We start from the raw sequence: 22,995 nt of genomic DNA, 5'->3' as shown, positions 1-22,995 counted from the left end.
CTCTTTTACTTTTTCTCAGTCTTATTATTGCACTTTCTTCATTTTAATTCTTTCTCCATATTTTTTTATGATCTTCATGGATTTTCATTGAATTATCATACATGTTTCTAAATATCGAATTATAAATCTGAGTTTCAGAAAATCCATAAACATGTTATTTTAAAATTTAAAATTAAAAAAAAATGTAATGATCTCTTTAAGAATTTGTTCATAACTTGTTAGTATTATTTTGTCCATAATTTATTTTAAAAGTCCAATAATAATTATGACTATAGTATCACAATAGTATTAATATTTAGCAAATTTAGTTAATTGGAGATTTAAGGTGCACTAAATATTAAAAAAATCAATTTAATTTATAATATATAAGTGACAACAAACTTTATTTTTCGAGAATAAATGAAGATAAATTAAGTTTAAATTTTCTTCTTAATTAATAAGATCTTAAAGTCTATTATAGTGAAATTTATTGAACTTATCATAACACTCGTTATTTGATCATTCATAAATATATAGTTTTACATACAAAACCTACATGTCTCAACATGAGTATAAATATTAAAGATCTTATATCGACTAAAAATAAGATGAATTTATAATATAAAGTAGAGATAAACCTAATTTTAGAAGTTGATAATGAGTTAAGTTTAAAGTTACTTCCTAATACACTTATATTAATTTTTTTTATTTTTTTTATTATAATTAAATTGACCTCTATTATTCATTATTTGAAAATACAATCGATGAGTTGCAAAAAAAATTTAGTAAGAGCACCATCATATAAAGTTGAGATGTTTGTATATTTGAAAGGTGTATACTTTCACAATCGTTTTCTTTTTTTGGACTTTTACTTAACATGCATAATTAAGACATTGGTTTTAGAACATATTTTATAACTTTTTGAGTAATTTACTTTATTTAGAAATATTTTTAGTATTTTTTCATTTTAATATTGATATTTTCGAAACAAATATTTTCCCGAGACTTCTAATCAATAAAATGTAAAATAAAAATAGTATTAAAAAATATAAAAAAAATACTATGTTTTAAAAATGAATAACGATGAAGTAAAATGAAATTGGAATAAATATAATACAAAAATCAAAGTTAAATTTTAATACTGCCCATGGGAAAGATTATGTATTTTGCAAGCCTTTCAAATGCTTTGATTCCATCCAAACAAACTAATCAAATCGTTCTTTGGATTGAATAATACAGTTTTTATTTTTATTTTATTGAGAAAAAAATAATTAAATAAATGAATATAAAATATTTAAAGAATGTTTTAATAGTTTTGTAGCTACTAATTGAGTTTGTTTCTCTAGTTTAATAGTTTTTTCTAGTTCATTTTAATGTTGTTGAGTTAGTTATAAATTATTGCCTAGTTATTATTAGGTCTTGAATCCCAACTTGAACATGTTGAGTTCATTATTTTTCATTATAGTTTGTCAAATAAGGAAATCCTTCAAAATACCTTTATCACCAACTATTTTTTTTATTAATCAAATGCAAGAGTAAACTTTGGGTATGAAATCATTAAAAATGATTATTTGTATAGTTAATAGATCCCCTTAGGCTGTGATTCTTAAATTATTTTTAGAAATATTAAAAATCAACTAAATATATTAAATTGCACTAGTAACTTAAAAAGTTTTTTTTTATATTTTCAGCTTAGGTTAATGGACATAACTTCAATTTATTAAAAAATATTCATTTTAAAGTAAATAATTTAATAACATTTGTTAAATGTTATAAAATGTGTACATTAGTAACATTTTTATAATGTTGTCTCTATAAAAGAATATTCTTAAAAAAATTTAGTAACATTTTTAAAATATAACTTTTTATTGAGAAAAGGTTATTAAAAATTTGTAGTAATATTTTTTTAATGTTTTTTTTATTTGAAAATGTTACTATTAAATTTTAGTAATATTTTAAAAGTGTTATATTTTATGAAAAATAGTTATTAATTTTTTTTACTAATATTCATATAAATTTATATAAATATTTTCATTAATATATATAAATGTTAATTAGTAAAAGTCATTACTAACGTATTAACATAGTGTACTAATAATGCCTTGACACTGATACACATTAAAAACACACTCTTAACAAACAATTAAATTAATATTTTAATTTTTCATCTAAAATATTATAATAGTATTACAAAAGGTTTGATGAATAGTGTTATTTACTGTGTGCAGTGTTAACAAAACTTTTTCCATAATATACTTATGAAACGCTTAAGTATTTATTGATTTCATATGAATGGCATGTGGGAAGAGACACATCAATCTTCTCCATATTTGATGCCATGCAGAACAAAAAGAAACTACAAAATTATTGTTAATAAGTGGGAAAACATGAAATACTATGGTGATGAAAAATATCAGTTCTTTGAGTTCATGTTGTTCTTCACTGCTTCAGCATTTTCTTTGACATATTCAGCTGATTCTTGAGACTTTGCTACCACAGTGTCTTTAGCCCTATTGGCTGTGTTCTTAGTGGAATCCCATGCATCTTGCATTGTCTGCTTTGCCCTCTCTGCCATGTTTTGAGCATTTGCTGACACCTGATTCGCCATCTGGTCTGTCTTGTGACTCACCTGTTTCAACAATATCATCAACTTTTGCTTAATCACTTTCATTGATTTAATATATATATAAGTCACTGCTAAGTATTAAAATGTTACATGTTGTGCTGTGGTGAAAGCCTTGTCTTGAGTTGATTCATTCAAACTGTTATTCACTGTTTCACCAGCTCCTTGTTTGGTTCCTTCAACTGCTGCTGAGCCTTCTGGTGAAGATGGTACCTACAAACCAAGATATAGAATTATTGTTCATAGCAACTATGATTCAACTTTCTTTTCCCATTTTCCTGCAACAATATCATAGAAACAAAAGTTGAAGTGAAGTGTTTACTTGAATTGATCTAGGGGTGGTGGCTGCGAAGAATCTGGGGTTCCAGGCACGAGCCCTAGCAATGATTGCTCCAGCATGGCCAAACTTTGGGAGGGATGTGACTAGGGTGAAGCTTGCCATTGTCTATGTTCTTTGATTTCTTCTGTTTGTTATGTGTTAGGGAATTGTGTATGATTTGTTGCATTGAAGGTCACTGTGTATAGGTATATATAGTGCTTCTCAGAGGTTTGTTTGATCGTGTGGCAAGAGTTATTCACGTCCACTAGTGGTAGAAAAAAGAGATCCACAATGCTACTGAACGGTGTAAAAGACCCAGGATCTTAGGACTTTTGTGGCCTTAGAAAAATAGGCTCAATGTTGAGATTCAAATTTAGACTTTGTATTCTTTTTTTTAATACATGGTATTTGTTTCAATTTTGATTCTATTGTTCTTGATTAAAGCTAGGGTTTTCATAAGCACTTATCTCACGAGGTTATTGTTCTACCACTTCTTCACCAACTCAACTTGTTTTTATGTATGTTTTTAGCTATGGTATATGTAAGTTTGTCACACATCTGATTTTCAAAAAAAAAAAAAATCATGAAATAAAAACCAATTTTAGATATAAAAAATAATTCGTTGTTATAATGACTAAATTAGATACTATTTTATAAACTAAAAAAAATTACTTTTTAAATTAGTTTTTATTAATGTTAAATAGTTTCGAAATTGATATATAATTAGCTACCAATGTTTTAACTACCAATTATTTAGATTCTAAATTTAGTAGCAAAGATTTTGGTAGTTAATTAGATAGCAATTTAGAAACCATTTAACAATAATAGAAACCAATTTAAAAACCAAAAAATTGTTATTCGTCTCTAATTTAGTCACTGTAGCAACTAATTATTTTTTATCTCTAAAAATTGGTTTCTATTTCATGATTTTCTTGTTAATGTTTGTTTAGTTGGGATAGGAGTTTTTTTTTTGGAAAGATGTTATTTTTTTTAGGATTATGATTTTTTTATATATATAAATTGAAATATATCTTAAATACTTCAATTAATAAGTTTTTTTTTTATAAATGATACCATTTTTTTTTAAGATTGATTCACTATGTTGACATTGATTTTTTTTTGTTTTTTGAAAACAGGTCTTGTGATTTCCAACTACTACCTATAAAAACTTGGAATTTATTATTTGTTTTAGTTTTGATATTCCACTTAGAAAAGAAAATACTAAGACGAAGAGACAAAAAAGACTCTATGCTAAATTTAATTCTTAATATCACTTATAACATGTTGAAGAGAAAGGCTAGGTATATTAGTCTTACTTGTCACAAATGAAAAAAAAAACAAAAAACTATTAATTAATCGATACAATTTATAGGTAATATTATTATTGTTATCCAATTTGGAGTTATTACCTTGTGACTCTCATTTAGTTCTACAATATATAATCATTAGAAGGATATATATAATTGACATTGAAAGAAAATAAAATTTTAATACTAGTTATAAACTTAATCAATGTATAAAGTAAGTTTATTTTTTATTCAGTCTATTTTGGAGAATTCACAATTTCATAAAATTTAAAAATAGGTAAAATAATAATATAATTTAAAATTTAAGATGCATATAAAAAAATAGTTCCATTATTCACAAATTTGAAAGAAACATAATTTGGTAATGTGTTTATCTATTTTTAATTTTTAAGAATTTTATTTATTTTTTATTTCTAACATATTTTATTGCCTTCATCCAAAATTATTTATTCTTTTTAAATACTTATAAATTAAGTTATGAGTATAATATAATATATATACCTGTAAAGTGATAAGGTAATAATAATAATAATAATTTTTTTAATTTAAAGAAATTGTGATGTTGTCCATAACTATTGTTTTTACATGGTCTTAGAAATAATAAACTTTTTCTCCTTCAATCGGTTTCTCATCTTCTCATCTTCTCAATGATTACTTGGACTTTCGATTACTGGATCAACTAGTTTTGATTTTTTGTTATGTGGACTAGAACTTGTTTTTGGCTATTGGATGTGAACCATCACTCAAGTATTGGATTTGGTTTAACTCTCGACTTCTAAGTCCAGGATCACTCTCGGATGAGTGTGTGTACCTGCAAGGACTCTAATGATAAAGTCAAAATCAATTTACTCAATTATAAGATAAAAACACTCAACTTTTCAGTTAAACAGATCACCTATTTATAACGGTTGTTGTTAGACTTTAACTTGATTGAGTTTTTACTTTTCACACCTTGACGTTACTAAATATATTTTAGTGTTTCAGACTTATTTGTTGGACTTTGATACAATGTTATTTTATTCTATTATTTATTTGTATTGTTTTAATTTTTAATATGCTGACGATCTTTGGAGCTCTCCTTATCAGTACAACTATTTTTATTTAGTAGTATACTTTTTTAACTTTATATATTTTTTATATTAAAAACTAACTGTATAGAGTATATTTTTTTGTTAAAACACGTTGTCTGACAAGGTATTCTCCCTTGGTACTCAAATGTTCTAGTGAAACTTTTATCATTTTACTCATAAGTTGCCTTCCAATTCACATATCTTAAAATAATTGTGTGAAATTTAAGGATAGAAAGGAGTAAGGTGAAAACTTTCAAACATCATAGAATACATAATCTAATGATTTTTATGTTGTGACCTTAAGTTCGTTGAGATAACATCATTAAGATCAATCACTACATTCAAGATATTCCATTTTGAAACTCGAAACTCTGTCACTAGTTTTGTCCTTAAGAAAGAAATATGTATATAAATTGTCATTACCCTTAACTCCTAGGTGATGTAAGACTATTGAACGTACTAGAACAAACACACAGTCGAGAACTAAGGGAACGAGTTTTCAATTCCCATAGTCGGTATCAATGTTTCAACCTCTAGTCTATTGAGATAACATCACTAGGATCAATCATTGCATCAAAGATATTGTTCTCTTTGAAATTTGAAGTTTCATCACGATTTTGTCCTTAAAAGACATCTCAGTGAATTAAAAGAAAAAAAAATATAAACTGTTATTATCCTTGACTCCTAAGTGATGTAAGATTATTAAGCGTATCAAACATCTCCATTATAAATTCTTCAATTTGAGAGATTTCAAAAATATCACTCACTTTATTGTCTCATGCTTATGTTTTATAATAAAAATGATAAAAAAAAAATCAATGATACTAGTCCAACTTCATTGAGAAATTCTAGAAAGAAAATTCCAAAAATTGTTCAACTTTCTTCTCTTAATCTTTAAACATGCAAATTGCATTTATCCAACTTTCATCTTATTTTCAAATAGTTAGTAAAGCTTTTCTTATGCATGTACATCTCACTTTGAGAGATGTTGTCATAACTCATTTACAAACACAAATTTTATATTAGATTAATAATATGCATTAAAGTTATACTTCTTATTTCTATAAAATTTTGATACTATTTCACAATGATAACATGACATGAGAGTGGTTAGATTAATTCACCACAATTAAGACATTCAAAGAAACAAAACTAAATGAACATAAAGAAGAATTTTATGAAAATATAGTAGGAGATCTGATGTGACATATTAATTGAGTAAAAAAAAATATTTCCAAACTATTGAATTAGACAACTCTAGATTCAATAAAATGATTAATATATATTACATAAATTATTACTCGTTGTATTAAGTCTCAAATTTTAACATTAATCATTGTATTAAGTCTCACACTTTAACGAAATAAATAAGTTAATAATTTTTAATGAAATTTCAACAAAGTCTCTTCTTTGTTATTGTACAAACCAAATATAACAAGAGAGACAACAAACAATTCCAATCTCAAGTCCAAACAAATTCTCAATCAAAGTATGAATTAAGTCATTATAATAATTCAAATAAACTCAACGCAAATGTGTTTAATTTGAATTTGTTAAGATATAAAATCATGTTTTAAAAGATAATTAATTTAAAAAGACAATTATGGCGCATGAAATTAGAAAATGTTTTTATTTGACCTTCTTCTTGATGAATCCAAACTTAAAATACAAAACTAATTTAAATGGACCATTAATTTTGCTTAAAAATGAAATGTAATTAATTTTATTTTCATATTATTTATTACACGTGTTGTAAGATATTTATAAGTATTACGATAGATAGATCAAAATTTAAAATGGACAATTAATTTTAAATCGATAACTAATTTGATTGAAATAGTCAACAAAATTGAAGCAAGCAACAAAAATTGTTAGATTTCCTTATAATAGTATTTTGAATGAAAATTGATTATCTTTCTTTTAATTCACTCAAAATTAACGTTTTTGTCCAATTAAATAACTCTGATAATTAGGTAGTCACATCTTGTATATATTTTCATATAATTATGTCATATATACTTTTAGTAAGAAAAAAAATAGTGACTATTTAAAAAAAAATAAAATATATATATATATATATATATATATATATATAATTTGATATGGGGTTCAGTGTTATTATTGGAGCATATTTCAATCTACTGATTTATGAAGGGGTCATTTTCTCAAACCAAATTTGACTAAAACCTAGTATTACAACTTAAGACTTAACCTAATAGCTGTGAATCTATCATATCCCCTTTGTCGAGTCATAGCTAAGATGGTGTATGTATAAATTGAAAACAATAATAAGAACTAGCTATTCAGATAGAATTGATCTCAAACCTAAACAATTATAAGAATCAAGTTATTGGTCTTTCATGATGTGTTGGTTTGCAGAAGCAATTCGAACCATGTTCTAAGGAAAAGAAACTTTCCTTGTTAGTGACAACCGAGGACAAATAAGAATCTTGGTATTGGTCTCAAAATATAATATTCGCTTGAAGAAGCAATTCGAATAATGTTCTTAAATCTGTTTCCATGTCATTGGTGATTGCATTTGTTTGTGAACATCTAAGCATGTATTCTCTCTTGTAAGAGAGGTTATATAGAAACAAAGAAAATAGCAGGAGTTCTGTTCAAAGTATTGAATATCTTAACTCATGATTTGATGATCTTGATTTTGATCAAGACTGCCACAAGAGAGTTGATAACACTCTGTATGTGATTATCACACGTGTGAAAGGATAAAGGAGGTGATAAACTTTCTGATTATCATTCAAAGTTGCATGAACAAAACAAAGACTTCCTATGTATATGATAGGAAGCAAAAGAAAGAAATCAGTAAACCAATTGATATAACATCATATCAGTAAAACAGAAAACCAGAAACAAGTAAACTAGAAAATTAACACAAAGAGCAGTTATTTATAAAGCAAGACAAAGCATTTATTCAATTGTCACAAAGCCCATAAGTAGTATCATCATTTTATTCAGCCTTTAGTCTATCTGTGTCAGGTAAAATGTAAGCTAAGTTCACAACAAACCGGAAAAAAGAAGACATATATAAATTAGTGAAACAAAATAAAGAAATATAGAAGCCACCCAACCGAGGGAACGTCACTCTTACAAGGGTCCTCAAGTTCAGGAGCTTGAAGAAGATGCAACTGTCTTCCAGAGCGTGACCCAGTCTACCATGGCTTCAGCAGCCTGAGAAAACATAGGATCAACCTTCCCTAGTTGTTCCTTCACTGTTTTGGCCATCTCAACCACACAATCCTCTGCTGTAGTTGCTGACTGTGGCAACTTCAATGACTGAAAGAAAGGAACAACATCCTCCATCAATTTCACCCCTTCCCACTCTTTCTTCAAGCTCTCAACTGCATCACCCCTTTCTGTTCTCCAAACATAGGGTAACCCACTTTTCACACCAAGGCCAAGGTGGTCACATATGACTTTCACACACATTCCACACCATATGTCTTCCGCAGTTTCCCACCTGAATTTCCCTTCCCCAGACAGCCTCAATGCCGGGCCTATTGCTGGACCGATAGCTTCGCGGTTAAAGGCAATATTGATTCCACTCACAGGCACCAAGGCTCTAGCAGGAACAGTCAAAACTGCATCTACATATCGCAAATTCCTCTGCGCTGGCTTCAGAGCTTGTGTTGGAGCATCAAGGTCGGCCAGATTGAGCCATAACCCACATGAGAGAGCACAAGTAACCCCTTCTCGCAGGCTAAATGGGTAGCCACGAACAAAATCTGCACCCTTCCGGAATGGATCATATAGTGTATTGAAGAAGAAAGGGGTGGCAGGAGTCTGGAGGTTCGTAACATGCTGAGCCACAGCATCCACCAAAAACCCCGCATTATCTTTTGCAGGAACACAATCATCATCAATACAGACAACATACTTTTTCCGTGAAACTAGAAAGCCAAAATATCTACAAGAGTAGCCACTGAAGCGAATAGAAGAGGAAGAACCCACCGCTCGCTCAATATCAGCCTTTTCATACACATCCACACTGAATCCTTCAGGAATTTTTAGTTGTTCTTTGAGATCAGGATCTTTTACTATTATCAGGTGAAAGCGGGAGAAAATTGGCCTCCATTCATTCATAAAAGCTGTGAGGTCAGGGTGCAGTGCACCAATCACAATGTCCACTTCATTATCTTTGATAACTGCTTGAGACATCTTGCACGGTACAGAATACAGACTATCTCACAAACTAAAAGTCTTGTTTGACCTCCTTAACTGCGAATAATTTAACCTTTAGAATCTCTCAGAACACCCTGTACTTAGAGATATTCAAATGTCAGAAAAGAATCATTTGTCACTACATCAATAGCTACTGTACGTATTGCATAAAATCTTAAACTAACTCACTTGTGGGAAGCACAGGGGTCAGATCATGTTGGATATTGAGTGCCTTAACAAGGGAGATGACTTCATCCTTACCAGTTGCTATGAACAGTCTCAGAACTTTCTCAGTCAGTTTCCCAGCTCTTAATATTCTCTGTCCATGAAAAACCACAAATAATAAGGATGCTGAATGACAGTGAAATAAAATAGCTTCAGGTTTCATCCAAAGGCCATAATATATATAGACAACAAAAGGACTGAAACTAGATCCACAACAATATTTGACATTTCCAGATTCCCATCCTGATTATGAAACAGTTGTTTGACCCAGCTACATTTGCAGCAACAGGGAAAAAGAAATTTCAAACGTGATACCCTACAAGAAAGCAGAAAGTGAAGGAAAATCTTACCCTAGGGATAACCGCCCCCAAAACAGAAATACAAGAAAACATAATCATCAATTCAATCCCAATCCCTAACAGTCATAAACGATATTTGTTTCATAATTTGCTTAACACAAGTCCTCGGAACTTTCAAAAAAGCACAAAACCAGTACCCAGTCCTTCCATCAACCACATTAGAATTAAAATTCCACTTTGATAATTCGCACAAAACAGAACAGCATGAACCAACTAAATACGTTACACGAATCAAAACTATAATTCTGATGGGACAACATTCCTTAAAGAAGTACATCAAAAGTTTTGTTTTTTGAAAAATGACAAGAAAACAGAAGCAAAGAGCATGCAGCTGAATAACATTCCTTCCCTCATTCAACAACGAGGCAAGATTTAATTTTTACGGAAGATCTAAAGAAGGGGCATTGATTAAAACAAAAGGGGAGGTGGCAATGAAGAAAAAAATGAAAAAAGGGCACGAAAGTGGAACCTTGGTTAACTAGGAAGTAGGAGTAGGAGGCATGAGAAAAAGCGAGAAAGCGAGAGAGAGATGATAAGAAGAAAAGTACCAGGAAGAGGTCGAGGAGGATGTGATCAGGGATTGAGGAGAGATCGTAGATGTCGGATAGATTAAGGACGGCTGAGTCAATGGTGAGAGATAAGAGCGATGGCGGTGGTTTTGTTCTCATTCATTCGAAAGTAATAATTAAAAATAAACGGTGGTGGATGGCTACAATTATCGGTGTGAGAGAGAGAGAAAAAATGGTGATTAAAGAAATGGTCGCAACAAGGAAGCAAGAGAAAGAAGAGAAGGAAGAACGATCCAAGAATCTCTGTGCTGTCTCCGTCCTCTCTGCAACAACACAAATTTCAAAATACAACTTTATTATTAATAATAACATTATATCATCATCAATTTTAAATATTATTTAATTATCAACATAAAAAAAATACTTAATATATAACGTGATTTTTTTAAATAAAAATTATTAAATATAACAATTGTTATTATTATTTAATGATAATAAATAATAATGGTAATTAAAAAAACGCCTGCTACAATTTCGGTTTTTCTCTTCACATGCTTTCTAAATTCAACGCGTGTCTTTCGTACGTGTCATGTGCATCGTATCTTTTAAAAAATCAGAGACTTGCGTGACTTCCGTCTTCGGCCTGCTTTTTAAACTAACTACACAAAGGGATTTTTTTTTTCTAGTAATTTTTATTTAATTTTTTGGTTTGTTGTAATTATTTTAGGAGTGTAGAAATAGAAAATATTATAATATTTTATTGGAATAAAAAATAAAATTAATGTATAAGAAATGCATATAATATTTTTCTAACAATTATAGAAATCAGTGTATGGATAAAAAGAATATCATGTACAAATTTAAAAAACTTGTGCGTGAGAGATAGAGGCTTGGTGACTAAGCAAGAAATTTGGAAGGTCAATGATCTTGTATATTTATTTAATTAAATTAAATTGGAAGCCTATGGACCAATGAGTCACACTAACAATAGGAAAAAAAATATAATATGAAGAATTAAAAATGAAACAAAATTAATAAAGAGTAAAATTAAAGCATTTCTATTCTTTAAGACAAAAAAACAATTAAATCCATCATAATTTAAATATCTTTTATCAAATAAAGTATATATTTGAATAGAGAATAGTTATGATACAACATGTTTCTTTTATCCGACACCCATAATAATATTGAAGGATATGAATACAAACATTATAGAAAAATGATATTATTAATTGTGTCTTCTCTAATTTTTAGTTGTTTTTGTTTATAAGATGAATAACCTTTATTTTATTTTTGTCTGTTATGATTTTGTATTTATTAATTGATTATTTTTTTTTTTAATTAGACTTAGAATGAGTATACACCTTATATATATTTAGACTATTCGTTTTGATTTCAATATAATAAAATATATATTCATTTTTATATCATTTGTTTTTCTTATATTTTTTTTTTCATCTTTGTTCTTTTTTGTCTGTTATATTTTATAATAGAATAAGAGACAAATTGAGATTTTATAAAATAAATACTAAAAAATAATAATACCTTGTTTATATTGTTAATTAACAACATATTTGGCCTATTTTAATGCTTTTTAAATTTTACATATTTTGAATAAGAAAATGTAAAAAGATTAAAAATGATAAATATAAAAGTGTAATGAGAAAATATTAAAGAAATTATAAAATATTGGATAGAGGTTTATTGCAATATCCCATCTACTAAAGCTAACAAATACAGATAAAGATAAAGATAAAATCTTAAACTTGTAAATTAGTTTCGTGACTTAAATCTTCGAGGTTTACGTGAGCTTAAGTATCAAATTAAGATAAGGAAGGTTATATGATAGATTTGGCTTGTCTTGAAGAAGTTTTAGGAGGTCTTGTGTCTTTTTAAGAATTTCTTGAAAGGTTTGTAAGAGATAGGAAGTGAAAGCTTGGTTTTTTAATAATTAGTTTCTTAGTAGGTTTTCTTTAGAATTTCGGTAAACTATTTAGTGAGTTTTGTTTGATGGATAAAATTTTAGAAGTTGTAATTATAGATTAAGTTTTTATAGTTTTCTATTTAAGTAGAGGCTTAAAAATTTGTCTTCAGTAAAGCAATTACCTTTGTTCACTTAAGGAGAAACTTAAACAATTCTCTTTAGTAAAACAATCACATTGGTTTACATGAGTGAAGTGAAAGTTAAAGGAGTCCAAAAATCTAGAAAAAAAAAACAAATTTACTCATTTCATAAAAGAAAAATGAGCAAGAAGTAGGACACCTTAGAGTCGAGACGATAGAAATAAAGACACATGAAAAAAATACTTATAATGATCTAGTCAAAGTCGAAGCACAAACACGTTTCAACAAGGAGTCTCTTATTGTCAACCACACCGTTGAGAATAAGGATTGAGAAGAAGAAAATAAGAAGTTGCATAAGATCGAGAATGTGATAAAATCAGAACTAGCAAAAAACTTTTGACGAGGGATTTCAAGCGATGGTGGAACAAACTCAAGTAATCGTCAACTACGTGATCGTGGAAGAAAATTATTATTATTTTGTTATTTTTTTTATTAAATATAATTTGTGGTATTGTGCACTTACTTGACTCTTAATTAACTATTGTTTGTTTTACACAATTTGTTCCTCTCTTTTGAAGTTCATTTTATGGCTTAAGCAAAAATAAACACAAGATGCACATTGTTCAATAACGAGACATGACTTGTAGAAATAATTGAAAAACTTACATCATAAAGTAAATTATGTAAACCAATAAGTGATTGACTTATCATAATCAAAGAATCTAAATAAAAAATGAGTAAAGTATTTTGTAATCAAGTGGTAACTTATTATATGTGCATGGTGTGTTTATGTTGTTTAAAACTCCTTGAAAAAACTAGACGCGGAAGTCTAGCATGCATGTTCGAGCATAAATTCATAATGAGATGTACAAACCTCATATGCATGCTCGAACCTAAAGTCGTAATGAGGTGTATAAACCTCACGTTCTTGTCTCTACCTAAAGCCATAATAAGGTGTACAAGTCTTGTGTGCATGTTCCGACCTAAAACTATAATGAGGTGTATAAACCTCTCATATCAGTTTAAACTTAAACCATAATTAGGTGTGCAATTACCTAATAAATATATAAAATAAATGAATAATCAATCGATTATAAGTATATAAAGTAAATTATTTATTTAAATAAAAATGAATTATAGTTCTCTTCATGACATATGCTAAATTAGTCCAATTTTAGAATATTGATAATTCAATTAGAGAGTGTGTTGAGTGTTCAGTCAATGTAACTAAAATTTACACATTATAATCGCTTCCTTGATTTCTCGGAACTGAATTTTGTAGCAACCAGGTTACACGATAGTCCTCGCTGTGCTCCCTTCAGCCGCCGATGGCCACCGCGGCGGTGCTCTTTTCTCGCCTCCGCCAAGCGCGTTCATCATCCTCCCTCTCCCTCCTATCTCTGCCACGCCTTCTATCCTCTCAGCTCCCTTCTCCACTCCCCGCTCCCGCCTTATCTCCCTTTCCAACCCTTGCCTTTCTCGACGCTTTCCACTCGCGCGCTTTCTCTACTCGCTCTTCCGATGACCGCGAATTGGAGTCGAACTCGTTCGGTGTCGACTCGCCGGTTAACTCCGAGCTTCTGAAAGCGATCGCCGATACCAGTGGCGGCGATCAAGACGACGCCGTTTTCCCCGTTCGTGAGCTGATTTCGATGCTCGACTCGTTCCACGAGCTTTCTGGATTTCCCTGGTAAGCTTCTAGGTCTCTTCTTTCTTGTTGCTAATGCATTACTTAACACTTGTTTATCTGTTCAGTTTTGGACTCTGAACCGAAACGTTTGTGTTAATCCAGTTGTTGAATTTCAGGTGGTTAACTATATTTTCTTCTACTCTAGCTCTCAGAATTGCTATTCTTTTTCCTCTGGTCTCAACACTACACAAGCTGAAAACGATTGGCGAGTTTTTTCCTAAATGTGAGTATCATATGCCTTACTCGGATTAGTTCATAGCGTGTTTTGGTAGTATGTTTAATTTGGATAGTTTTACTAATTATTCAATTTTAATTGGAAGCAAAAACTTAAAAAATAAATGAATAAACTGGTTCTGCTAGGTTAATCCATCTGTGTCTTGTTTGGAAGATATGATGCAGCTGTAGCTGATCATTATCACTTCTTTCATCTTTGTTGTTGAATAAAGCCGTTGGGCGCTTCAAATGTTTGTTTAGAAATTAGAATTAGGTTATTAGTATTTTGTTAGTTTTGACTGTTCCCATTGGATGCTTGTTTGCTTGGTTATCTTATACAAGTTACACTCGTGTAACACTATTTTCTAATCTAGCTTTGATTATAGTTATTGAAATGTCTTTTTTCTTCATTTCTGTTGCACTGGATCACTTTTTATCCTACCTTTTGCTACCACTGTGTGCAAATGTTGTGTAATGGGCATATGGATTGTGTTTTTGCTCTTGTAAGCCTGTTTGTTTATGCATCATTTCATTTTGTTGTGTATCTAACTGTTCTTTATCTTTAAAGTGTTTTTTTTTTTTTTGTGATTGGAAAATGGGAGTAGATACTTCCTTATAATTTTACGTGTAAAAGATATCTTTTTTCCTTTTCTCCACTTCTAGTTCATGTACTTAAATTGTTATTAATATTTTTCAATTCTTAAAGTGCCTCCTCCATTCCCGCCACCTTTCTCAGGAAAGAGTTATATTCGTCAGTTTCTATTCTTCCGGAAGAAGAGAAAAGCAATCGGATGCCCCTCTTATGTGTGGCCGCTGGTACCATTCATTGTACAGGTGATATATCTAGCTTCATGGGGGAACATTGCTTATGACTCCTACAGCAAATGTGTTTGCCTTCTTCTCCCCAAATTATCTTTTACTAATAATATCACAGCCAAAAGCAACCACCTAAGAAAGCTGTTTGTGATACGGATGAAAGAAATTCACATGTTGTGTGATGAGTTGTGTGGGAAAACCTCACTTTGTGCCAGTCAAAATGTAATGCTAGCTAATTAAAGGATGTCTAAAATCTGAGAAGGAAAAGAAAGCAGCCACTCCTCCCGAGCAGAATATTTTTTTGAGTAAATCTTTAGGGTTCAATTACAAATTAAAAATTTCTTCATGACTTATGACAGAGCTTTGGTTTTTGTTTCCATTTTGAGAAAGTTACGGAGGTATATGGTGTTGTTAGAATTTATTACTTACTATTCCTGAAGACTTTGGCATTACCTTATGACATAGGTTTACAGCTTAAACCGAAGAAAATTAGTGAGTAACTGAGTTCAAGCTTTTCAATAAGACTTTTGATGCTTCTTTCTTTATATTTGAGCTTGTTTTCACCTTCCTAAATATCAGAGGGAGCATCCACGAGTTGCTGGAATCTGAAACCTGTCAAAGAGGTTCATTTGATCTAAAAGGAATTATGTTTAGTAATTAATATCATAACTGAATTAATTAACTGTTAGCTTTTATTTTGTGGTAAAAAAAAGCTTGATTGGAGGGGAAGCTGCCCCATTCCAAGGACAGGCCATACTGAACCTGCCTGGAAAATTACAGTCTGTTGGACAAACCCTCATTGGCAACTGTTAGTTAACTTTTGTGTATAAGGAAAATATTTCCTTTTATTTCATTCAATTCCTGTTAACAGAACAGGGAAGGGACAAACTGATAGATAAGGTAGCAGCATGGACACATAATATTGTCTAAAGGATTCAATGATCAAGAAGACTGAAGAGACAATCTTTAACTGTCCTTTGCTCCAGATAATTGCATAAACTGCACACTGCTACTGAGTTTTTGTCTCCCTCTGTTAGTGTTAAGTGAATTTCAGATAAGTGTCTCCCTCTGTAAAGAAAGTGGTGGAAACTAATTTGACTTGTTTATAATCAGCAATCAGGATAAGCCAAATATGGAAGGAAAAAGTAACATGATCGTAGCAATGCTTCACAAACTTTCCATTGTAATTTTGACTTTTGGTCTTCTATTTTTCTACAGGTTCCGTGCTTTTTCCTGTGGATGATTAGCATAAGGAAGATGTCACTGAATGGTCACCCTGGTTTTGATTGTGTAATGCACCAACTTATTAAAAGGCTGTTTGGACGTTGTGTTTGTGCTTTATGTATCTTCATATTTTCTAAACATAATTTCCATGGACGTCATTCCATGAACGAATAGAACTACATTATGAGAATATATCTCACATTAAGATCTGGTTCAATTGGATACAAAGGATTAGAATGATAACAGTTAGCTGTAATGATGTCATCTAAGTTATGGACTTAACATTTGGAAAATTTATTGCTGTAGTGAAGCTATATCATAATGTTAGAATGTATGAAATTATTTTATCCTATCTTAGATATTCCTCTTAGATTAGTTTTCCGTTTCCTTTTTCTCTCTAGGATTTGTTGCCATATTTCCTAATGATTTATTCCCCTCATTTCTTAGGATTATGTTAGGCTTTGAGCACAAGAGTAGAGCCCAACCCACAGACTAGTCCATTAGGTGGGAGCCCCAAGGCTTAAGTACCACATCAAGTAGCTTATCCTACATAATGTGGGACTCATAACATTGTCACTCCCTTTAAGGGCCGATAGTTCACTCTATCGATACTGACCTAGTGGTAGCTCTTTTCTCTTTGAGACCGACTTCGCTCATTTATTAGTATTAATTTGCACCTTAATTCAGCCTTTAGATAGCCCTTTCTGTAATCCAACTATCAATGAAAACACCAAATGTTAGGACTTAGGCACAAAAAAAAGAGTCTAACTCAAAAGACTAGTCCATTTAAGTGGTAGAGCCTCAGTGCTCAATTACATCATCAATTAGTTTATCCTACTCAATGTGAGACCTCTAACAGATTATGATTAACATAAATAAGATGACATACTCTTGGTTTTATGAACAAATCAATTGTAATATATTTAACCTAATATCAATTTAATTTCACTCATCCTCTCTCTGTTCCTAAAATCTTCTAATTTCAACAGAAGTGTTGAGTGTTGTTCCTGTTGCACGCAGAAAGTCATACTTGCTGAACATTTAAACTTGTTAAATATGTTGCAGGGTGGTGCTTTATGGTTCCAAAATTTAACTGAACTCTCTCATGGTTATTCGGGGTTCATCTTTCCTTCTCTGATTGCTGGTTTGCACTACATGAATGTTCAGGTAATGGAGTATGAATCCATATATATAAGGGATATAACCTGAAAATCATGTTTCTAGTTACCTTGTGTTGTCTTACCCCCATGTTTGTGCCAATGTAGAGTGATTCTTTTTAACAAGACACAGATTTTGTTTTATTAGATAGATGAATCACATTGTATCATTCTGTTGTGGCAGAAACCCTCTTAGTAAGGGTTGGATGCAGTTGATTTTAGTGTCTAAATTAGATATTTTGGGCCGGTTGATATAACAAAGGTTGACCTACCAAAACCAAAGTGGCTGGCAAAGTTGATGGATCCAAATCAACTGGTTAATGGCAAATGATTTATCGAGTCACAATCTGATAATGATCGTTGGCGTACTGACTCTGTTATCTTCTTATAATAATGAATCAAACTTTAACTTTTTATATCATTGATTAAACAAGCTACATTGCCTGGCTTTATGGTGTTAACAATAAAATAACATAACATAAAGTATAGTAGGTTAATAACTAAGGTCGTTTGGCTTTTGATAGTGTTTTCTCTTTTCACTTTAATTACAGAAAAACCTTATTTTCTATACAATTTTTTGGAAAGAAACAAAATAAAAACTAAGTGGTGATTTTGTAACTAAAATGAAACAGAAAAATGAAAGCAGAAACAATTTTTTAAACTAGACAGTCCCAAATATTTCATGTGCTAAGACATAGTCAGATCATAGACTAATGTATAGTAGGATGGATTTCGTGCTTTCTGTTTGGCACTTGTTTGGTGTATACTTTTTGTACCATAATTCTCTCTTTCGTTTTGCAAGAGGCCAGGATGAGTCAGGCATAGAATGTGTACTAATTTGTGTTAATTGATTTATCAGATATCCTTTGGGAAACCTGTAGTTGCAGAGACAAGGAGTATTTTTGACTTATTAGCCAAAGTGAGTATAGCTTCTCTGTACTTCTAATGACTTACTATTGTATTGCATGTTCTTGAGAAAAACTGGTGGGGATATTTATTGTTATACATTTCCTGTTATATTATATGAACTGCTCATTTCATTTTACTAACCGTTTAAGAACATTGTTTATATGTTGCAACATAAGGGAATTTATTCTAGTAACTGCATTGAAATAAAGTAAACCCATTGTTAACTGTGGGATGCTTTTGTTGCAGTATTATAAGCGATACTTGGACTTTCTAACAGTGCCTTTAGCTTTTGTGGGCTTTTGCATTCCTCAGGTAACTTTAATCCTTGAGTGTTGTGTGTTGTAGACTTTAGTTCTGATAAAAGTAAAAGAAAAATACAGAAGTCACTGTATTTTTATGAATAAAACTGCACTCTTGATGTATCTTCTTTCTAAATGACATGACATGGAAGATATCTTTAGACACTGGAGGTGTGATTGCTGAAAATTGATGAAACCTATGATTTATTTTTGTATATGTTGTGGTCACAGTTTCTGAACTCACATTAGTAGGTTAATTTCCCTGGTCAAAGATAAGCCAGAACTTTCAGTTATAATTTTTAGTAATAATTATCTAAGAGATTAGTAAGTATCACTTCACTGCTGCATTCCTATTGCATGTCTCATTTTCCGTGCCAACTATATTTTATGGTAAACTTATTCTTTCTCATATTGAAGGCTGTAATAACATTCTACACTAATATACTCTCGCAGGGGAGCCAGTTCTATTGGGTTACCAATAGTTCATTTACCCTCATTCAGGTAAGTAGAAACACCTTGTGCATCTTTAGTCTATTTTAGTTTGAACCACTATTGTACTAACTCATAAAGTTGATCCAACAAACAATAAACTTTGCAGCAAATAGCCCTGAGACATCCTGCTGTCCTTACAATGTTGGGGTTACGAGACAAGAATAGTCAAAAGGTAGCCACTGAGAAAATTGGTGCTTCAAAAACAGCTCCTTCACCAAGGTTACAAGATAATATTCCAACAGAAGCTATTAAGGAAGCTGTTTCTCCAGAAAAAGGTCCTCTGAGTTCAACTGAAAAGTGGCGTAGAATACCTATAGAAGAGATGTCCCCTAAAGAACTGACTGCTGTGAGTGAATAGGAACATGAGAATATATGACGTGTGATATATCATTAAAATCAGATTGGCATTTAGAATGTGATTATTTTATGGTTTGATTGTTTACAGCTTGCAGTCTCATTTCTTTCCAGTAATGATAAAGAAAGTGCAATTCCCTTACTAAAGTAAGTTTTTTTTTTTTTTTTTCATTTTTAGTTTCTTCAGAGTTAGGGAGGAAAAATTGGACAGTAGACCCTTTATATTTTTAAGTTTTATCTGTGGTTGACAACGGATTGCATTGAGTTGCGTGTACAGACTAGCTCTTGATAAGGACCCTGAATATGTTCGAGCTTTAGTTCTGATGGGACGGACTCTATTGCTGAAGCATGTAAATGAGGAGGCTATTGAGTACTTCGAGCGTGCAATTTGGAAAGTATGAAACTCATAGTTGCTTCCATGTTGTTTTTCATTTGTTATACTGGTTTTATCTACTATGTCAAATACCTGTCCTCTGAATTATTATGTCTTGCATTGATTTTTTTTTTTCATTTTTATTGCTACCAGAATTTTTTTGTCTCATTTCACTAAGTTTGTGCCTTCAAACCCTAATTATTTTCTGATTTTTCATTAGCTTTCTTTTGCTGGATATCCAACTGATGCGGAAGAACTGGATCTTTTGATTCTTTCATCCCAGTGGGCTGGAGTTGCTTGTGAACGACAGGTTAAACACATACTACAATTTGTTCTCCGAGCAAACTTTTGTTTGAACAGGATTTTGGATATATGTTGAAAAACGGTTTGGATATGCATTTGATAGAGGAATATTTAGACATCTTGTGCGTGTCTTGCATGCCCAACCCCAATCCTGATTATCTTGTTACCTGAGTGAAAATTGTACCTCAATTCCTCCTAAAGAAAAGATTCTGTAAGTTGGTTTGTGTTTTAGAAATAGTTGGTGTCTGACTTGAGCGGAACTACAAGAACAGTGATATTTTGCGGAATTGAATGTCGAGCGATAAAAAGCTAACAAAAGGATAAACTCTGTAGCTGAGATGGGAATGCTGCTTTGTAGAGTGAACATACCAGAAGAGATAGGATAAGAATTGAATGCACTAGGGAAATAATTGTTGTAGCACCTGTTGTTAAAATGACTTGTGTGGAAAATACCTGAAGTCGGTAGAGGCAGCGAGAGACTGAGAAAAGTTGTAGGAAAACAATTAAGAAGGATCTAGAAATCAATAATTTATCCAATGTTTCACGTACACTGTGCGTGTACCAGGTTAAATACTACCTGTGAGGAATTGGAGGCGCGTATTGCTTTTGAATTGGGATATTTGGGTATTTCTCCTCCCTACAACGATTGGGGTATTTGATTGTTGTTTTGGTGTTGACCTGGCCGACTAACTGTCAGGCTATATCTAACTATTGGCAGGCAATAAGCCTGAGAATTTTTAGAAGCTTCTAGATTTTCAATAGGATTCGCTGTGATATTCATTTTTCTTCAATTTACCGTACTTCAGGGTAAGAGGGACGAAGGACGGGCACACTTTGAAAGAATAGCAAATATGGAGGAGCCAGAAGATCCTACAAGCAAAGGCTATTATTTTGATGGGTTACTGTTGCTTGCCAGGTACAATTTAGGTTAACTACCTTAGTTTTTTAGTGATGAAATTTCCTCTTCTAACACTGCTATTTGCATCTTGCTCATTGGATTTGATTTGTTGGGTATGTAGCACTCTTTTTGATGCGGGACAAAAGGCCGAAGCTGCGAAATACCTACGTCTTGTTGTTGTTCATAAACCTGCTTATAAAAGATTCTTGGATCAGTGTGAACAAGATAATGATATTGCGAGTGATCTTGCCCGTAGCAGGAGAGATTACTAATTTCAAAATTTTATTCTGACGTCTGTATTTATTAAATGTCAGAACAATAAAGATTTACCTGTCAGTTGCCATGTTGGTTTACAATTTTGAATTGATATTCTTTTATTACACAATTATTTATAGAAAATTTGTTTCTTCATTTAAAGAGCAATGCGTCACATTAGTCCTATCCTTCATAGTCCTTATAGTTTTTAAAAATTCAAATTTAGTCCTTGAAATTATGAGCGAACAGCTACTTAATTCTTGATGTTACTAAGTGGTGGTAATCTGAGAATTTAAAATTATAACAAAGAAGGATTCGAAGATGTCCAATTGAGAAGTAATATTATTCCAGCAATATATCAACCATCATACAAGTTCTGATGGTTCTGATAATGGGAACTTAGCCAACATATTAAGAAGCAGTGGTGATTCACCTGCACTAATGGTTGAATCCAAGTTGGGAGGCTTTAGTGGCAGTCATGAGTAAGCCAAGCTTTCCAAGAACCAAACATTTATAGCATAAACATGCTCTTCGGTGTTATGGTCCTCCATGCTACATATAGAGCAGACCTTCCCCCTTTAGTTTCGGTTCATTAAGTTTGTGTCAAACCAAATGGTGGTTCTTTCTCATCACCTTCAATTGTTCATCTTTGATTTTGTTTTCATTCTTGATTTGGAATGTTGGGCGGTTCTTATTTTGTTGCTTCTTTACCCTTGATTTCTGTATCATTGTTAATGTACTTTATTTGGACATCTCAAGTATAAATTTATTTTACAAAGTTGAGTTATACTTGAATTTATTTCTTACTTCTTACGAGATCCTTGAATTTATTTCTTACTTCTTACGAGATCCTCAATTTATGTTTGAGATTATATATATGGGGATGAAAAAAATTTGTAAAATTTCAAAATGTTTAACTGAAAAGTATTTTTTTAAAAAGTAGTAAAATGAAAATATTTTATAAGTTCTCTTATATTGTAAGTTTTAAGAAAAATTTAAAAAAATCCCTGATAAAAACACACATGGGACATAAAATATTTTGGTCAAGAAATTGTCACCAAATATAGAAGAAAAAAGTTTTAGAGAAACAAAATTAGGAATAGTCTTAACATACCGTAAAAGCAAAAGCTAACTTTACTATTAATTATGAGTGAAAAACTGGTGTGATTTTAAAATTAGAGTAGTTGGTGAGAAATTGTAAAAAACATTGTGCATTCGTCTCATAACTTGTGATTTGCAAATAACTTCTGAAGTTATATAAAAAAAAAGGTTAGACTTTACTCATAATGTTAGCCTCGAGTTAGATTAGTTTTCGATGAAATCTTAAGAGTCTATTTAATCGTGTTTACGAATAAAAAATATATCAAGATAAAAAAAA

General features: G+C 31.0%; 4 protein-coding genes across 5 annotated transcripts; 1 reads left to right on the top strand and 3 right to left on the bottom strand.

The window, feature by feature from the left end:
* Positions 1-2,232: 2,232 nt before the first annotated feature.
* Positions 2,233-3,099, bottom strand: LOC137826222 (uncharacterized). The gene is made up of 3 exons (XM_068632109.2): positions 2,925-3,099; positions 2,696-2,815; positions 2,233-2,608 (listed from the first exon to the last, which is right to left on the bottom strand). The coding sequence occupies exons 1-3, from the start codon at positions 3,042-3,044 to the stop codon at positions 2,393-2,395; spliced, it is 456 nt and encodes a 151-aa protein (XP_068488210.1). The 5' UTR covers positions 3,045-3,099; the 3' UTR covers positions 2,233-2,392.
* A 5,105-nt stretch (positions 3,100-8,204) lies between these two features.
* On the bottom strand, positions 8,205-9,474 carry RGP5 (Alpha-1,4-glucan-protein synthase family protein). The gene has a single exon (XM_068632962.2). It carries the CDS (start codon positions 9,472-9,474, stop codon positions 8,422-8,424), a length of 1,053 nt encoding a protein of 350 aa, XP_068489063.1. The 3' UTR covers positions 8,205-8,421.
* LOC137826823 (UDP-arabinopyranose mutase) lies at positions 8,205-10,915 on the bottom strand. The gene is made up of 3 exons (XM_068632963.2): positions 10,610-10,915; positions 9,667-9,796; positions 8,205-9,572 (listed from the first exon to the last, which is right to left on the bottom strand). Exons 1-3 carry the CDS (start codon positions 10,727-10,729, stop codon positions 9,553-9,555), a joined length of 270 nt encoding a protein of 89 aa, XP_068489064.1. The 5' UTR covers positions 10,730-10,915; the 3' UTR covers positions 8,205-9,552.
* A 2,931-nt stretch (positions 10,916-13,846) lies between these two features.
* LOC137825675 (Membrane insertion protein, OxaA/YidC with tetratricopeptide repeat domain-containing protein) lies at positions 13,847-21,779 on the top strand. Of its 2 annotated transcripts, XM_068631407.2 has the most exons (14): positions 13,847-14,324; positions 14,441-14,547; positions 15,244-15,371; positions 16,572-16,643; positions 17,643-17,744; positions 18,594-18,653; positions 18,890-18,955; positions 19,396-19,443; positions 19,541-19,780; positions 19,880-19,935; positions 20,066-20,183; positions 20,382-20,471; positions 21,271-21,380; positions 21,484-21,779. In XM_068631407.2, exons 1-14 carry the CDS (start codon positions 13,963-13,965, stop codon positions 21,632-21,634), a joined length of 1,710 nt encoding a protein of 569 aa, XP_068487508.1. In that variant the 5' UTR covers positions 13,847-13,962; the 3' UTR covers positions 21,635-21,779. The 2 variants fall into 2 exon arrangements, with proteins under 2 accessions (XP_068487508.1, XP_090149547.1); XM_090293421.1 differs by lacking the exon at positions 15,244-15,371 and having other exon boundaries at positions 13,893-14,324.
* Positions 21,780-22,995: the final 1,216 nt, after the last annotated feature.

Source organism: Phaseolus vulgaris, chromosome 8 (genome assembly GCF_051622355.1).
Source record: "Phaseolus vulgaris cultivar YP4 chromosome 8, ASM5162235v1, whole genome shotgun sequence".
Classification (NCBI taxonomy): domain Eukaryota; kingdom Viridiplantae; phylum Streptophyta; class Magnoliopsida; order Fabales; family Fabaceae; genus Phaseolus; species Phaseolus vulgaris.
The sequence above is the reverse complement of the archived record's forward strand: the minus strand, read 5'-3'. Positions and strand labels throughout refer to the sequence as shown.

Bases quoted from the DNA above. Each gene is read 5' to 3' on its own strand.
- LOC137826823 (XM_068632963.2), bottom strand. From the start codon at position 10,729: ATGAGAACAAAACCACCGCCATCGCTCTTATCTCTCACCATTGACTCA. The intron at 9,797-10,609 runs GTACTTTTCTTC...TTTCATGGACAG, and splicing joins TCCTCCTCGACCTCTTCCTG to AGAATATTAAGAGCTGGGAA. The intron at 9,573-9,666 runs GTGAGTTAGTTT...CTCTAAGTACAG, and splicing joins GACCCCTGTGCTTCCCACAA to GGTGTTCTGAGAGATTCTAA.
- RGP5 (XM_068632962.2), bottom strand. From the start codon at position 9,474: ATGTCTCAAGCAGTTATCAAAGATAATGAAGTGGACATTGTGATTGGT.
- LOC137826222 (XM_068632109.2), bottom strand. From the start codon at position 3,044: ATGGCAAGCTTCACCCTAGTCACATCCCTCCCAAAGTTTGGCCATGCT. The intron at 2,816-2,924 runs GTAAACACTTCA...CTTGGTTTGTAG, and splicing joins CCACCCCTAGATCAATTCAA to GTACCATCTTCACCAGAAGG. The intron at 2,609-2,695 runs GTAACATTTTAA...TTGTTGAAACAG, and splicing joins CTTTCACCACAGCACAACAT to GTGAGTCACAAGACAGACCA.
- LOC137825675 (XM_068631407.2), top strand. From the start codon at position 13,963: ATGGCCACCGCGGCGGTGCTCTTTTCTCGCCTCCGCCAAGCGCGTTCA. The intron at 19,781-19,879 runs GTGAGTGAATAG...GATTGTTTACAG, and splicing joins CCCCTAAAGAACTGACTGCT to CTTGCAGTCTCATTTCTTTC. The intron at 19,936-20,065 runs GTAAGTTTTTTT...TTGCGTGTACAG, and splicing joins AGTGCAATTCCCTTACTAAA to ACTAGCTCTTGATAAGGACC.